This window comes from Sceloporus occidentalis, unplaced genomic scaffold (genome assembly GCF_023333645.1).
Source record: "Sceloporus occidentalis isolate IW3139 unplaced genomic scaffold, rSceOcc1.0.p SCAF_94, whole genome shotgun sequence".
Classification (NCBI taxonomy): Eukaryota; Metazoa; Chordata; class Lepidosauria; order Squamata; family Phrynosomatidae; genus Sceloporus; species Sceloporus occidentalis.
In genome coordinates, this window is record NW_028317074.1 from 349,994 (window position 1) to 366,529 (window position 16,536).

General features: G+C 40.4%; 2 protein-coding genes across 2 annotated transcripts in view; both read left to right on the plus strand.

The window, feature by feature from the left end:
* The first annotated feature begins 1,742 nt into the window (after nt 1-1,742).
* LOC149284354 (HMG box-containing protein 4-like) lies at nt 1,743-9,443 on the plus strand. The gene is made up of 10 exons (XM_089496838.1): nt 1,743-1,768; nt 3,006-3,150; nt 3,657-3,735; nt 3,979-4,790; nt 5,730-5,811; nt 6,109-6,173; nt 7,294-7,399; nt 7,523-7,692; nt 8,989-9,111; nt 9,399-9,443. Exons 1-10 carry the CDS (start codon nt 1,743-1,745, stop codon nt 9,441-9,443), a joined length of 1,653 nt encoding a protein of 550 aa, XP_089352964.1.
* Nucleotides 9,444-11,091: 1,648 nt separating this feature from the next.
* The window catches only part of LOC149284355 (target of Myb1 membrane trafficking protein-like), a 43,965-nt gene continuing 38,520 nt past the window's right edge, over nt 11,092-16,536 (plus strand). Inside the window, exon 1 of the mRNA XM_089496772.1 lies at nt 11,092-11,143. Within this exon, the coding sequence (XP_089352898.1) occupies nt 11,092-11,143 (52 nt within the window). The remainder of the gene's footprint in view (nt 11,144-16,536) is intronic.

Here is a 16,536-nt window from a genome sequence, read left to right on the forward strand (position 1 = left end):
AGAGACAGACACTGGCACAGAGAGAGACAGACACTGGCACAGAGAGAGACAGACACTGGCACAGAGAGAGACACTCACTGGCACAGAGAGAGACACTCACTGGCACAGAGAGAGACACTCACTGGCACAGAGAGAGACACTCACTGGCACAGAGACACTCACTGGCACAGAGACACTCACTGGCACAGAGACACTCACTGGCACAGAGAGAGACACTCACTGGCACAGAGAGAGACACTCACTGGCACAGAGAGAGACACTCACTGGCACAGAGAGAGACACTCACTGGCACAGAGAGAGAGAGCGAGAGAATCACTGGCACAGAGAAAGAGAGAGAGTGACTCACTGTGAATTATTTCACAGATTCACGTTTCCTTCTGCCTCCATAATATTCTGTATTTTCAGGAGTTCTGTTAAAACTTCATCCTCACATCCCACGTTATTGAAAAAGAAACAGCAGCCCAGCACAGCCCATTTGCACGTCCCGCGCTGCTGCTTCTTCATCTTCCTGTAGTTCTTTGTACCATGTGACCAAACAGTCACATGGTCTGCTGACATCACCAGAGTCCTTCTACTGGGTAGGAACTAGCCGCTACCGATATTTAACTGCAAAGAGCATATTCCATACCGCCAATTCACTAGGTCTGTCACGTGACCGGAAGTGATTGTTGTACTGTCAGCTTCGCAAAGCGACGTAGAGCTACATCTTGCGTTCCACGGTGGTTTAGGTCACGTCCAACGTCTGCACGTATTTAGCTTGGCTTTCTTCTTACATGATGGCGGGAAGCCGAGGATTCGCTTCGGTTCGAACCATTCTGCCGGTCTGAGCTACAAATCGCAAGGTGTGAGGCATAACCGGGGGGAGAGTTTTGTGTAGAAATAGCAGCGAGCTATGCACGATGGGAAATGTAGTCCCCAAAGTCATTTTTATTCCCCATGCCGGAAAGTGTAACCCTTTAATGTTCTGCTGCGGCGTTATTAAAGTTATAAATCTGTCATTCACGATTGTCCTACGTTCATTAACTACGTACTGCCCTGATTTCTGTGAGCTTTGAGCTGTCCTAGCAGATGCTGTTAAACGTGCCCCTGCCCTGCGGTAATGTGCATATGTATTTGTCAGACATTGTTCTTATTTTATTATAAAGAGGCTTTATGAAATTCACCCATTCATCAAAAGGTGTAGTGGTTGCAGAAACAGACACGTATGGGCTCATGTTTACACACTGAATAAATTCATACATTTCCAATGGCCAAAGAATGACAGTCCTGCTTAGGGGTTAATTTAGAATTTCAATGGGATTTTGTGTATCTGCTGATATATAACTGGCTAAAGTATGTAGATGGACCTTGATGTATGTTATTTACATATTCTGATTTGTAAATTGATTTTCTATTGTTTATGGACATATTATTGGGACACTTAACTGTATAAAATACACTCTTACTGAAAAGACTCCTAGAAAAGAGGGAGAAAGCGGGGATGGAGGGATTGTGGTGCTGATGAGGGATAATGGTTTGGATGCACGACCAGAGACATCTTATTGGTTTGGCCAATGTGGAAAAGTATGTGACTCAAGCTAAGGGGAGCATCCCTATGGGTCGCATTAACAGATGTCAGACTGATATGTAGACACTTATAGTTCCCATAGGGGTTATAATATATTATCGAGATGTTCCTTCTACAGATTTGATGCCCCAAGATACCTCCACCAGACCTGGATACCTGATGAACCGAGTTGGTTATGGCATACAGTGACCTCAGAGGTAGGTGCAGAACCTTAAAATGAATACCCTCTGGAGAGCAGCATTTCCCATCCCCAGTCCCAACACAGCGGTATTTTTTTTTTTTAGATGAAATCTGTGCTTTTGTGACCTGAGCCAACACACTTTTATAGGAGCGGAGTTCTGGATCTCTTTTATATACCGTAATTGCTCAGTTATTTTAAAAAGCATTTTTTTAGGACTACGATCCATTTCATAGCTTGACATTCACATGCACGCAGTTAGATTTATCCTTTTATTCATTATGATTTCACACAAAATACTGCGTACATTTGCATGGGACGTTATCGGTTTTCATGTTTTGTTGATTAGTATAAAGTTAAGATTATGGCAAGTGTGCTTTAATAAGAGTTTTTTCCACAGTGCCAAACTGCTACAGACTTTAAGTGTTAGATACTCGACTTAAAATCAATTCTTGATGCATGCACAGAAATATTTCAAATATTGGTATCATTAAAAAAAAATGACATTTGAGATCAAATGAAGTTTATTAGATACTTTATATTTTATGGTGGGGGAACTATTAGAGGCGTCTTAGAAAGGGAAGTAACGGTAACCAATATGAAGTGCAGATATTATCTAAAACGCATACCAGTTTGAATGACATTTTTGCCATGATTAAAACTATTTAGTATTTCTTATCACATTTTGCTTGGGATGTACATAGGAAAATCTCTTAATTTTTAGATAGTTATTTGCAAAATAACCTTAAATCACTACTATATTGAGCCAGTGTGGTGATGACCTAGTTTGCTAAATTACATCTAATGATGGCTAGATATCTTTTTTTGTTGTTGTTGCTAATTGTGCCCTCCGTACCTAATTTATTGGTTTGTCTTAGTCTGTCAATTCTAGTTTTCATATACCTTGAATTTATATAGTGTATAAAGCGCTGTGTAAATTGTTTTTAAACAACGCATTTTGGTTCCAGTGTATGACAGGGGTGTCCAGCCTTATCCTCAAAGAACACAATTCTAGGATGCTATTAATATACATGAAATCAGACAGTTTTAAAGTTATCCGTTTCATCATGCAGACATGCTGTGTTGGCTGTCTTGTTCACGTTGGACATCCCTGCCCTAGGAAGCAGTTGATAGAGAGAACCCACCGCATGAAGCATTTTGAGACATGGCTGCCTAGATGGGCCAGTGAGTGCTTTCTGCCTTAAGTCTATTTGTCTTTGCCTGTGTCTTTTATCTTACCTCTCGGCCAGCATCCGAGAGTTTGGACACAGAGCGTGGGATGGAGGATGTGGGGTTGGCAGCTGGCAGGACCCAGCGGGAGAAGAAGCGATCATACAAAGACCTTCTGCGTGAGGAAGAAGAGATTGCTGAGCAAGTTCGAAAGTCATCCAAAAAAAGGCCCAAGGTGGGGGGGGAGTGGGATACTTCAAGTGTTATTCTTTCATTGGGTTACATGTTTTTGTGCTTGTTGAACAGACCTTTGTTGTTTGCACAGACAGAGACACTTTTTTTTTTTTCCCCCACTCGTTATATGATTTGGTAATGATTGGCAAATTATATACTTGGTATGCACATCATTGTCATTCTCAGATGAGAAGAAACCCAATTATAATTGGGCACCTGTAAATTTAACCAAATTGATGCTCTTCAGTTCCTAACATTTAACCCTTTTCTAAAGAGGTACTAAGAGTGAAAATACCAATGCCATTTATGAAGTTTGCATAAAAAAACTACATAGAAGATGTAGATGTAGTGAAGTCTTTCCAGCTTTTCTCCCATTTAGTATTCCCTAAATAATTAAATGATCATGCTGTTGTAGGAGTACAGTGTTTTGTAACAGATCCGTATGATGGTTTTTGTGTTGCGACGCGTAACCTCTCAGATTGATTTAAGATTATCATTTTCTTGCAGGAGCCAGACTTTCTTCCTCCAGGATCAGAGTCACACAAGAAGAAAAAGAAGCATTCATCAGATGATGCGTTTTACACAGGTAGGAGATGGCATGCGCCCACGTTTTTTTTATACTATAGAATATAGGCCTCCAATTACACTGTTGAATTCTGAAGTCAATCCCATTTCTAGAATATCCCATTCTCAGACCACCTACATCCTTTCTTTCATGTTCCATACTGCATGTCAGTCTATTTACCGTTTATCTCGTCTTCAACAACGTAACCTTTCTTACTTTTTTATTTATTTGCTAATTTGTACCTTTACCATCTCTGTATTTTAGAAACTGGTTCCCCAGACGTTATAAAGAAGAAAAAAAAGCCTCCCCTTCCTGGCCCATCCTCACCTTCCTCAGATACAGCAATGGATCTTCTCAAAGCTATCACATCATCACAGACTTCCTCCAGCAAACCTCCCAGCAAAAAAGCTGAGAAAATCCTTGCGCCCCCAGTAAACTTTCCATCCTCCTCCCAAATACCGAGCAAAGAGCATCGTAAAAAAATAGGGGACATGCCCACCGAAGATCCTTCTCACCGACCCAAAAAACCTAAACCTCTAACTCTGCGTGAACCAGATGGATTGAAAATGAAACTCATCCTTTCCCCCACAGAAAAGACTGAGGAACCTGCAATCTCACCACAAGTAAGCCCTGTGCTCAGCGATGGGCCAGGGTCTAAGAAAAGCAGCAAAAAAGTGCAACGGGAAGAGTCTGAGAGCAGAAGTAGCCACAAGAAACACAAGAAGGAAAGCCATGCCCCACGGCACGGTGATTCAGCCTCTTCCTCTGGTGGGGAGCTGGAAGCTGGAGAATTGGTGATCGATGACTCTTTCTGCGAGGTGAAGAAAAAAAAGAAATCGAAGAAAAGTAAGAAGAAAAAAGATAAACATAAGGATGAGAAACACAGGAAACACAGCAAAAGCAAAAGAGAGCATGGGTCTGAAGTAAGCCCAACGCAAATTCCACCACCGACACTGCCCTCATCCCCGGCCCCTGCAGGTGTTACACCACCACCAGCAACTCTGTCACCACCCGTTCTTATCACCCATGCAGAAGTGCCATTGGACAAGAAGAAGAAGAAAGAGGAAACCGATAAGGTAGGGATAGTCAAGCCACTTAGTCCTTCCACCCAATGAGGTTTTAAGTGAATCTACCACTTCCCCGAATCATATGTATCAATGTATAAACCCATGTAACTATGTTTGCGGACGTATTTACACTATATATGTATTAAAATCCCATCCTATGTGTATGCCATGTCTTAACCTCCTGTTCTCTGAATCTGCATGATTATGCTTTCCTACTAAGTTATTTCTGCTATCACGTTATGTTACTCATTACTGTTGCTTAGTTCAGGTGGCTTTTCTTAAGATGGGCCGAGGACAGGGGAAAAACACACCACAGGAAATTCAGTAGAGAAAAACGGCCCTACCGCTCTGATAAATTTAAGCTTCTATGATGTGACCATTTAAACTTTAAGCTAAATATCTCCAAAAAAAAAAAAATTCAAAGCTTTGGTAATTTTAGTTAATGGGTTTAGAAATTACAGTTCCTCTTTATATATGAGGTGCAATTTGAACTTGACAAATTATCTATATATTAGATATTATATTAAGGGCCAACAGTAATGAACACCTACAGCAAGGACAGCTTTGTTGGCCACATACATTGTATAAGTAAATCCCCGAGGACCTTATAACTTACATAACTTAACAAATTGTTGTGCAAACATGTTAACCAAGTAAATGGATCTCAACATAAGAAAACCACTATTTTGTATTACCTGAACAATACAATTTCATTCTGATCACATTATGGATGCAAAGGTTGTGCTAAAAACATCCAACTCAAGAAGTAAATGTTGATCTGTTTTTAACCGTACTTAATTCTATCGTACTATGTGTAAGTTATGCATGTTTATTTTCCTTTTATTTCTCAACAAGGTTTCATCACAGTAGTCATTGTATTCTTATAATATTTTATTTTTTTAATGTCAGTGCCCTTGCTTGTGTATTTTTCATATGCCTGTTGAACAGCCCAAGAAGAAGAATATGTCTGCTTACCAGGTTTTCTCCAAAGAGTATCGAGGCAGCATCATCGCAGAACACCCTGGGATCGGTGAGATGGTTAACGCCTTGATGATGAGGTTCGGGAGTCGTAGTAGGGGACGGCATGTCTAGAAATAGTTATATATAACATATTATATGCATAATTAATTTACAGAAGACCTAACCAATTTTAAATTTTTTGCTGAATGGCTTAATAGATCTGATAAAACTAACTGATTTATAGAAAGTTAGAAGGGTCAGTGTTTTTGGAGGGGACACTGATAATTATGGCATTTGGCCAAGGAAGTGCTTGCTGAGAAAACACTTGATGCAATAGCCAGTAAATTGTTTTCCTTTTTTTCTGTAGACTTCGGGGAGTTGAGCAAAAAACTGGCTGAGGTGTGGAAGCAGCTTCCTGAAAAAGACAAGCTTGTAAGTCGTTAACCCTATTCGGGGCTTTCTCTTTTTAAAATACCCTAAAAATTTTCTTGGAATTTTTTCTACACAGTAGGTGCCATCGAACAACGACCCAATTTATGTTCGGCAACATCGCCTGATTACGGACATACCCCACATAGATATTTTGTATGTTCTAGATGGTCACATCCATCCCTTACATAATACCCAATAGGTTAGTTTTTTTAATACTTCTGGCTTAAGGGGTTTAGGGGTAGTGAACGGTGGGTTATACTTTTAAGGCTTAGTGCCAGGGCAAAGGGAATGTAAAGGCGATTTTTAATGATTTTTTTCTGCAGTTTGAATAGCGATGCCTTTACGGATCACTCATACAGGTTATGGATGCCGCAATGACATCACTGAGCTCACTGTATTGTTTGTTTTTATTTATTTTATTTCTCTTTTATTTATGGTTTGTTTAAACCCCCCCTTTTTTACTTTTCCCGTTTGTAGGGAGAGGGAGAAGTGTTGTTTCTTACGATCTTTCCTCCGATCCCCACCGCACTGATCACACTGTGATCAGCGAGCTGGGTATACCCATCAGACATTTATTCTGTGAAGCTTCATACTGAAGTTGTGTCCTTTTTAGTATTATGCAGCTTCCATTTGGGATACCAGAGACCATTTGTGGCCTTTGACATGAGATGCCTTGCATTATACTGTGTATTGCTGAAAATAAGACCACAATTTTTAGCCTTTTGGCACCATGAGGCTACATTGCATCCAGAGTAATAATAAACATGCAGAAAAGCTAATTAGACAGTACTCGTTGAGTGTGCTGCTTGTGAGTTGTATCAAAGAAACAAGAAACTCACTGAATGAAGCGATGTTTACATTGTGTATAGCAATGCTGTACATCACCTTGCCCTTATTAATATAAGACATGGTGAAAGCCAACATAGCTTTACCATTGCAAGGGCAGGGTGTAGAATGCTATCCTGATGGCTATAAGTAGTACTAAAGATTATTTGAGGTTATTTATAAACAATGTCATTTATACACAATGGAGGTTATTCATGAATAGCAATCCTGGTGCAAAAGTGGCCTAAAGCCATTTGGCATTTGCCTGCCTTAAGTTCTCTTGTTGTGGCCACAGGCTTGGAAGCAGAAGGCTCAATATCTCCAGCACAAACAAAATAAAGCAGAAGCCACCACAGTGAAACGCAAGTCCAGCTCATCGGAGGCCACCCCAAAGAGCAAAGGTATTGACTGTTCCAAGCGGGAAATAACACCCAAGTGTCCCATCTCCTTGCTTGCATTATTGTTCTTTGCATTACTCTACGCTTGTGTTTTTCATAATAAATATTTTTTCTCTGTCTCTTCAGGTTCCCCTTCTGGTGTCTCTTCGCCTCACAAAAAATCTCCAAGCAGTGTTTTGTCCTTCTCATCCTCCCCTGCAAAAGTCCCTGACACGGAGCCCATTGATGTGGCTGCCCACCTACAGCTGCTAGGAGAATCTTTGAGCTTGATAGGCCATCGGCTACAGGAGACCGAGGTACGGATGTTGGTATCATACGGAATTCACAACAAAGCGATTAACTTTTGTGTTTCACTTACAATATATGTAAAAGGGGTGAGGACCACTGCATAATATGCATATTTTTGTTAGGATTGGTTAGTATTGGTGATGTAAATGAATTTCCTCACAATAAAAAACATTTAACTGTGTTAAGCCAGACCACAATATTAAAGATTCCTTCAGGTCTTTGCTGAGGCAAAACATGTGACATACTTGCAAAGGTAATACGACATTCAAACATTTATAGAAACATTTATATCTTTTTTTTTTCTTGTTTTGAAGCATTCATTTTCAAATTACTCACAGAGTACTCTAACCCCTACGCAAAAAATGGACGTGCCAAGCACTTCACGGAACAGCATGCCATTAGTGACAATTGACGTGCCTGGCATGTCATGCAGTGAATATAGCTTAGAAAGCAATCTATGATTTTGTTGCAATGCCCTGATGTCGAGGCATTTAGCAACACCAACAAATATGCAGGCTCGCTTGGTGTTTGCTCTCCGCAGCGTTCACATGCCTTTTAAATAGGGCACTGCCCTTCTGGCAAGAGCTTCGGAAGTGATAAGTAATGGCTTCTGTCGTTCAGTGGGTGTTGCTGGATGTCGGCAACATACAATGATATTCATTCTTCCTAGGCATTGATCTTTTTTTTTTTGCTGTCTTTGCATTTCTTTACTAATAAAATTATTAATTTATAATTATATATTTAAATAAAATAATTTACATTTAATTAATGAAATAAACAATTTTTAATTAAACAATTATATTATTATTATGTGTGTGTGTGTGTGTATATAAAATGAAAAAAGATAAATACATTTACAAAATACATGTTGCTGAACACATATTAAGGTCTTGGTTTTTAGTAACCCCTTAAATTATCAGTTACATTATACTTCAATTGCAATCGGTGTGAAAAAAATAACCAAAAGATATTACCTCTGGAAACGCTGAGAACTCTGGCAAAGATTGGAGGTAAAGTGGCTGCATGAAAAGTGTCGGAATACCCTGTACGTTTGGGTAGGTGATTTGGGGTTTTTATGACAGATATGAGTGTTACAATGCCACAATTGCTAATTTTGAGGGAAAAATGGTTTTGAAATTACAATATGCTACTTGTACTATATATATGTACTATATATATAGGTATATTCAGGTTTTTTCATTGGTTTTTGTAGGCGAGTATATGATTTTGTTTGGTCAATTTTTCACTTTTTTTGTATATTGAATGCTATTTTGGATTTGTCCCTCATTTCTACTTGATGGTAGGGTATGGTTGCAGTGTCTGGTAGTCTGTCTGTCCTTCTGGATTCCATCCTTTGTGCCCTTGGTCCATTGGTCTGCCTCACCAGCCATGTTCCCCAGTTGAATGCTTGTCCTAAGCAAGTACTGGTAAGCACTGGATACTTAAATTTTAAGTGACAATGTTTATTTGTTAAAGCCTAACTACATTATTTAATATATACCATAAATACATTTTCACGGTCAGTTTGTAGACCTTTGTGCAGTTTTTGCTTGTGTAAACTTGCAAGCAGGGCCATTTTTACCTAAATAGATTGGTTTATCTTAGTTTGTCATACCCTTTGAATATATGTATTGTAAAAACTAATCTCAACACGCATTCACTGTGCATATTTGTTTTTATGGATATGATGTGTAACCTTGTGTCCCTTCCACAGTCAAACACACTGGACAACATTGCCTATGTGATGCCTGGCTTATGACCACAGACATCTCCAGGAAGATCAGTGGCTCCTGGATCTCAAGAAACAACTTTTATACTTGTACAGTGCTGTATTATATGTACACAAAGTCTGAGCTATTTTATATGTTTTTGTGTTTTTATTGTGATATTTAGACCAAGAAAAAAAGGTGTATGGTGTTTTTTAAAGGACTATAGTGGTTGTATGCATTGCATTGAAACATTGCTTTATACCTGGCAGAGTGGCCACTGTGCCAAAACAAGCTCCATACCTTCATTATCTTAGTGATATCGACAGATGGCTTCCTACCAGCCCATTTTTAAAAATACATAAAAAATGTCCAGTGTCAGAGCCTGAACAATAGCCTGTTATGGATTCCTAACACTGAAATGGTAAATAATATGCCTAGTTTGGAGATATTAATTAGCAGAACTGTACCTTAAAGCAGACTACTAAATGATATGGTCAACAAATGTTTTTATGTCGAGATGGATTTTATCAAATGAACATGATGCGCTGCACAGAAAGCGAATGGCTTCATTCAACTCTTAAATGGCAAGTCTTGTGTAAATGTCATTGTTTTAATTTTTTATATAAATAAAAATCCCTTAATTGCCTGTCAAACCGGATCTTACGGTGTAATTCTTCATACACTGTGCATTGTCTATTATTGTTAATGCAGACAACACTCCAACCCCGTCTCTCTGAATATTCCTTCTCTCGAGCGAAATGCCCAATACAAGGTGTTTTTCCATATTGAGTCTCACTTAATACCTTTGTGCCTACATGGTGATCAGGGACCTAAAAATGAACTTCTGTGTTTAAATTTGATGCGTTCCCTCTGCGGCTGGGTGCCCTGCCATCTGCCATACTAAAGGAACATCTATTCTGTTATATTAAATACATAAGTCCCATCCAGCCTCCATCTACGCTTCTGAGACTTTCTACGTGAAACACTCTACAGAGCTGCTTGGCCCAACTTCCATTAAGTTATTCATCGTAATAACCCAATACACAGAGCATTCTGATGGGCAAGTTTTATTTTTTGTATGGGAGGTGCTGTCCTGGGACAGGGGCAAGCATTTAGGTGGGCCTGTGATCAGCGCTGCTACATCCTTTTGCAGTGTGCCAGATCTTCTAAGCGGCATGCAGATGTTCTAGGCCTTGGGTATACTTTTTCCCCAGTTTGTAGCAAACACAGGCTGTTGTTTTATTCACATCTGGTTTTGGTGGCTTTAGTTAGCTGCCATTTGATGGCATTCAATCAGTAACAGCATTGTAAATGGTTAGCTGTGCCTCGTTCTGCTGATGCCCACCTATTCATATAGATGGGGCACGATAGCCCTAACCAGCTGTTGGGCCTACTGGACTTTAAATCGATCAGCGATGATGTTTCTTGTCACTTGTTGTTCGCTATTCCCCAGTTTCTGATCCCGTCCAATAATATCCGAGGGAGGAGCCCAGCACTCCAGACGGGTGAACGCAGTTCAGCTGATTAAACCCGTGTGACCAGCACGCGCTTCCTGGGTAGGCGGAGCCTAATTAAACTGGGCGTTCGCTGGGCGAAGATCCACTGAATGGGCGTGGCCGCCAGAGCGAGGCTGGGTCATGTGATCACACCTCACAGACGAGACAGTGGTTGGTGTTGAGAAGCCGCCGAATTAGGGCAATGGACTTTCTACTGGGAAATCCGTTCGGGACTACGGTCGGCCAGCGGATAGGTATGTTATCGGTACTGTGCTAATACAGAACTAGCGAGAGACTCGGTTATACACCGCTTCGCGACCACTTACTCCTTACCACCTCGGCCAATAAGAAGTTGCCTCGTTCTAGCGATAAGCCTATCAGCTTCCGACTAGAGTGGTCTTTGGCCAATAGCGGCAGAGTTAAAGTTGTAACTATCCAATCATCTTAAGCATTTCGTTGTAGTTTCAAGTGTTGGCCAATAACTGCCCGATATACCTGTCATGGGGTGGGATCGTCTTTCTGATTGGTTTTCAGCTTTGTCAAACGCAATATTAACTCTTTATTCAAATTCATAAACGCGAAGAGCTTAAAAAGACCCCCAGTGGCCCTGTGTGTTGACTTGTGTGCCAGCTGAGTGTATGGAAGAAACTAATTCAGCCGGTTTATTACATAACCAGCTGCAGCTTTTTAAAGAAAAAAAGTGAGCATTGTGCTCCCAGTATTTTATTATAGCTGCATATATACATACATGCATACCGTGTGTGTGTGTGTATATATATATATATATATATATATACACACAGTTAATATGACCGACGTGTGGAAAACATGGATGCCTGTATGACATTTACTCAGCCACAAGCCTATTGCTGCGTTCCCATCATAATTATTCTACCTGCATGCATTTGGCGCATCACAGACATAAGTTAAACTGACTTTAGATCATTATTATTATTGTATATAGCACCATCATATTCTGTAGTGCTCTACAACAGGTAAACATGACACGACAAGTTGTTATATAACATAACAATTCGACTTGCAGAAACAGGGAGTACGTTAACATTTAAGTGAAGCAGAAACAATCTGATCTGGTTAATATTCTTATTATTCTGGTCATGTAAATACTAAATGAATGTGGGGGATGTTGCAGAGCCCCCCATATGCAGTTGCCCACCCTCCCGTGATTTTATTTCCTTGCCAAACACATCCTGTTAACACTACTTAACACCAGTCAGCTCCAGCACCGATTCATTAGACCCGAATCCCCCCCCAAGTGGGGAAAGTGGTCTTGTCGGTTTCTATGAGAGCACTTTAAGCAGCCGATCAATGTTGAGAATCGTTAGGCCACCGAGAAGGTGGAGGGCGGCAGGTTCTCTGAGGGCCGTCATTTATTTAGTAACGTTTGTGATCGATGCGTATTAACCCACGCAGAAGTCATTTTATTCTGTTCATGTAGCGGTCCGTATCAATGAATAATGCATTACCAGAAAGCTGCAAATACCAGACAGACGTTAAAGCAGGGCCCTCGTTGGTAAAGCAGCATCTTGGTCTGTGCATTGATTAGGAACGTGGCGTGCTCAGATTTTGTGGTGCACAGCGACGTGTACTATTACTGAGACTGCGTTAAATATGCAGCGTATTCATGCGGCCTTCTCCTATGTTATGCAATACACTATTTCTTTCTCTCTCAAGGACTGTCATAGGAATATGATATATTGTATAACTGTGTTATCTAACAGACCGAGATAAAATGATACACATATATATTACTAAATTAATAATGGTGCGACTACCCATTTATGGCTCCCCCAAACCTCTAACATCTTGGTTTTGTTATTTGTACAATAATCATTTTGAGAAAACGGTTTGTACTTTAGAAGTCTGTCACAGCTTTCACCGCTTGCAGACAGCAATTCACTCATTCTGCAGGGAATGACTCCATTTTCAGTTTGCTCAATAGATCTTCACTAAAGTTCCCACTACCGGTTTCATTACAGAACCGGCATCTCTGACCGTAAGAGGATTGAGAAGAGATTCCTTTTTGAACTTCAGCTAAAAAGTGATTGGCCAATGCAGTGCTGACAGCATATCAGCAAGCGCCCGCACATGGGATGAAGCAGACATAAAACACAGTTTATCTCCATACATACACAATATGTAATTAAAATTCTGACATCATATGCACTTCAACGCATACATAAGTTTAGAGGTCCCTTTACAATTACGTGGTGTCTCCTTTGGAAATGCATGGGGTGGGGGTTTGCAGAACCTCCATATGCATTTGCCCCTCACCGATTTATTGTGGAGGAGATCTGTTGGGCCAAACACAACTCCTGGCACATGATATACTTACTGCGAGTCAGCTCCAGCACTGATTTCCCCCTGCCGGGGGGGGGGGGAATGATCCCATCGGTTTCAATGAAAGTACTCTCCTGCCACTGATTGGCTGCTTCAAACTGCCAATAATTGTTGATAATTGTCAGACCATAGAGGAATGCTTACTAAGTTACTTCTGTGAGGCTGTCATGGACTTATTTCCCTGTAATGTAAGGAAGTCTTTCTTTACCAAGAGAGTGGTAGATAAATGGAACAGCCTATCAGAAGTCATAGAGGCTAATACTAAAGCTATCTTCAATCTAAGACAAGACCAAGGACTCATTGAGGTCTGAGTCTCTACATGAGGAAAAATGGAAGACTAGATGGGTTCTTACCGACCATCAAACTGTCCCTCAGTTCATCAGAAGAAGCCTGATCATAACAGGCTTCTTCTTGAAAAGATAATCCATAACCATTAGCAGCCATAACCTTGTGCAGCGAGGGGCCGGGTAATGAGGGATACCAGAGATCACAGTACTCCATCACTTGGCCACCGGGATATCTCTGAACACAAGGTCTGATCTTCCTCATTATCGACCTTTGTTTATGGTATTTTTTTTCTCTTCGGTGTCCATTCAGCATATCCGCTCAACAAGGTTTTATTATTTTTTTCTGGTAATATTTGTTAGCAAAATAAATAGGTGCGATATAAGTGACTTGTGATATAGAAAAATCAAAAGTATTTGTTAAGGGTGAAAATGAGCTTTCCTACATGTGAATATTTGAACTTTAATGCAATTTGCTGTTTTTTTTCTCTTTGTTGTAAGTCTCCGGGCAGTGTCACACTTTGGAGTTTGCCCCAGTATTACTGCTGTCATATTTTCATAGATATGAACCAGTATTTGTACCAGGAATGATCATTGTTAATTTTCAAACAGTCACTGTAGAAACCAAATTTCTTTTGGATAGCACAAAATTTGGAATTTTGCGCCAGAATGAATATGGTTTTAAGGGCTGGTCTTGGGGTTTGTATTCCTAGCTGAATAATATATTTGCCTAGCTGCAGTTCTGGCCACCACACTTGCCTGTGTTACCGCAAAATAGCAATAGCATACAGAGCCAGGAATTACGGGATATTTAAATATTACTAACCTCTCGAAGTGGCCCATATATCTACTGAGACACTCTGACACTTTATATTATTACTCACTCACTTGTAAGCACAATCTCATTCGACACATCATGAATATCTGTAGTCACTGGTTCCATGTTTTCATGCGTTCTCCCCACTGGGCTGCAGAACAACGTTTAGTGCATACCATCTGGTATTTCAAGGGTGTTTAAAGTGGTAGCAAGCACTTTTCGTGACAAGTTAGTGCATTGTGTGGATGCATATTACGCAATAGGTGAAAGTGCAGATGTTTTAAGTGAACCAGCCACGGAAGTATATCTCAGCGTAAACATCGATTAGTTAAAATGTAAATCAACTTTGTATAGAAATTGATTGAAGGGTTGGTGGAAGATGCTCAACAGCAAGACTTAGGCTAGGAGGTGAAGCAGTGGTAGGAAGAGGTTTTCCCTTAAGAGATCAGTTTTGAAGGACTAAATAGAAGGGTAGAGTTTGATGAGCCAGCAGGACGTTCCCAAGGACAGGGGCAGCCCCTGAAGCCTTTTATACGAACATGAAAGGAAAAGATCACAAGATGAGTGGAAGGGCCAGGTAGATGTATATTTGGAGATAAGAGGTGTAGGTAGGGGAACCGCTATGAGGAGCTTTGTAGGTGGGAGTGATTTCTAATGCGCACAGGGGGAGAGGAGATATTGGTAGAGTGATGGGTAAAGAAAATAAGGCTGGCGGCAGCATTCATTGATGGAGAGAAGACTATTATGAGGGAGATCAGCTAAGACTGAGCTGCAGTAGTCAAGGCAGGAGTGCATGAACAAGAGCTTAAATAGATTCTTGCATGAGTAGATGCAAATACAAGCTATGGGTTTTAAAATGTGAGAGGTCAGAGTCAGTACCCCACAATGAGTGCGTGGGGTAGATTGTCATTGGGGTAAGGTTTTAAAGGGGTAGTAGCAATAGAGGGAAGAAAATAAGTTCAGTTTAAGGGAGATGGAGTATTGAGAGTTGTACACATATCCAGTGTGAAATCGAGGCGAGGCAGCATAGAGATAATTTTAATGTAATACATAGGACTCTTCATGGACCGTCTCCTGGCCCGAAGGTCTGTGTGCTGCTATGGATGTGTGCATTGATTTGTCAGGCTTGTCACTGTCAAACGACAAACCAGGCTTATATTGTTGTTGATCTCCAGCTAAAGAAACCCTTTGGCCTTTGTTCAAGCTGCAAGTCTCTGATTACATAGGAAGCTGGTGACTGTCCCTGTGTCCCTTAGAGCTATACCTTATTAGCTTACCTAGGAACTTTCTGGCTACGGTTATCCGGAGCCCCCCATGCGGGAAGTGGGTGGAAGGTCCTGCTGACGTTCATGGCCAGTCCCACCAACAGCATGGGCCGCACACTATTTTTTATTAGGGAGGTGGCCGGGGTGTGGGGCATCCCACGACCCAGATTATCCCCTTAGTGACCCAGAGAAGCATCACAAAACCCGGAGAGTACCTAGATATTAGGTATTAGTACATAGATAGCTTATTAGAATGCATTTCAGGACCCTTTAGCACAAAAAATCAAAATAAGATAGTGATGCACCTCTGTTTGTGTAGACTGTAGGAGCCGTGTAGATGTGTTTAATTAGTAAACCAGTGTTATAGACTTTTATATAGAAAGCACATATTTTTTTTTCTTGATTTCCACATTGTCATTCAGCTAGCGTAGAGCCTGTATTTTATTTGCAAATACCAAACACCGTTCCGTAGACAGGTACTCTTTTAGTTCTGACATCTACAGGTTTATTGATCAGAAATTCTCTTGTGGAGGAATCGGCCTTTCAAAACCTATTGATGATATTTCAAGCTCAACAGAACTTCCTACCCAACACCCCTAAAGCACTTTTGTTTTAGTCGGTGTTAATAGAGCTTTGGCTAGGCTTTGTATGTTGAAAGCTATTAATGAAATTGACTTAAGGCATTAAGAAGAAGACTAATGTAATCTATTTAAACAAATTATGAATTTTTATTATAAAGTATGTGAATGTACATATTCTTTTCTGATAACTTTAATTTGCCAAATCAAATGACATGTACTACCCAAAAAATAAGAAATTAAATAAAATTAGATTTCTAATTTTAGCTACACAGATCAGAAGCTTCTACCTCAACTCCCCCCCCCCCCCCATTTTTTTTATTTTATTTTAAAGAATTCATG

Bases quoted from the DNA above. Each gene is read 5' to 3' on its own strand.
- LOC149284354 (XM_089496838.1), top strand. From the start codon at position 1,743: ATGGCATACAGTGACCTCAGAGGTAG. The intron at 6,174-7,293 runs GTAAGTCGTTAA...TTGTGGCCACAG, and splicing joins TTCCTGAAAAAGACAAGCTT to GCTTGGAAGCAGAAGGCTCA. The intron at 7,693-8,988 runs GTACGGATGTTG...ACTTGATGGTAG, and splicing joins ATCGGCTACAGGAGACCGAG to GGTATGGTTGCAGTGTCTGG.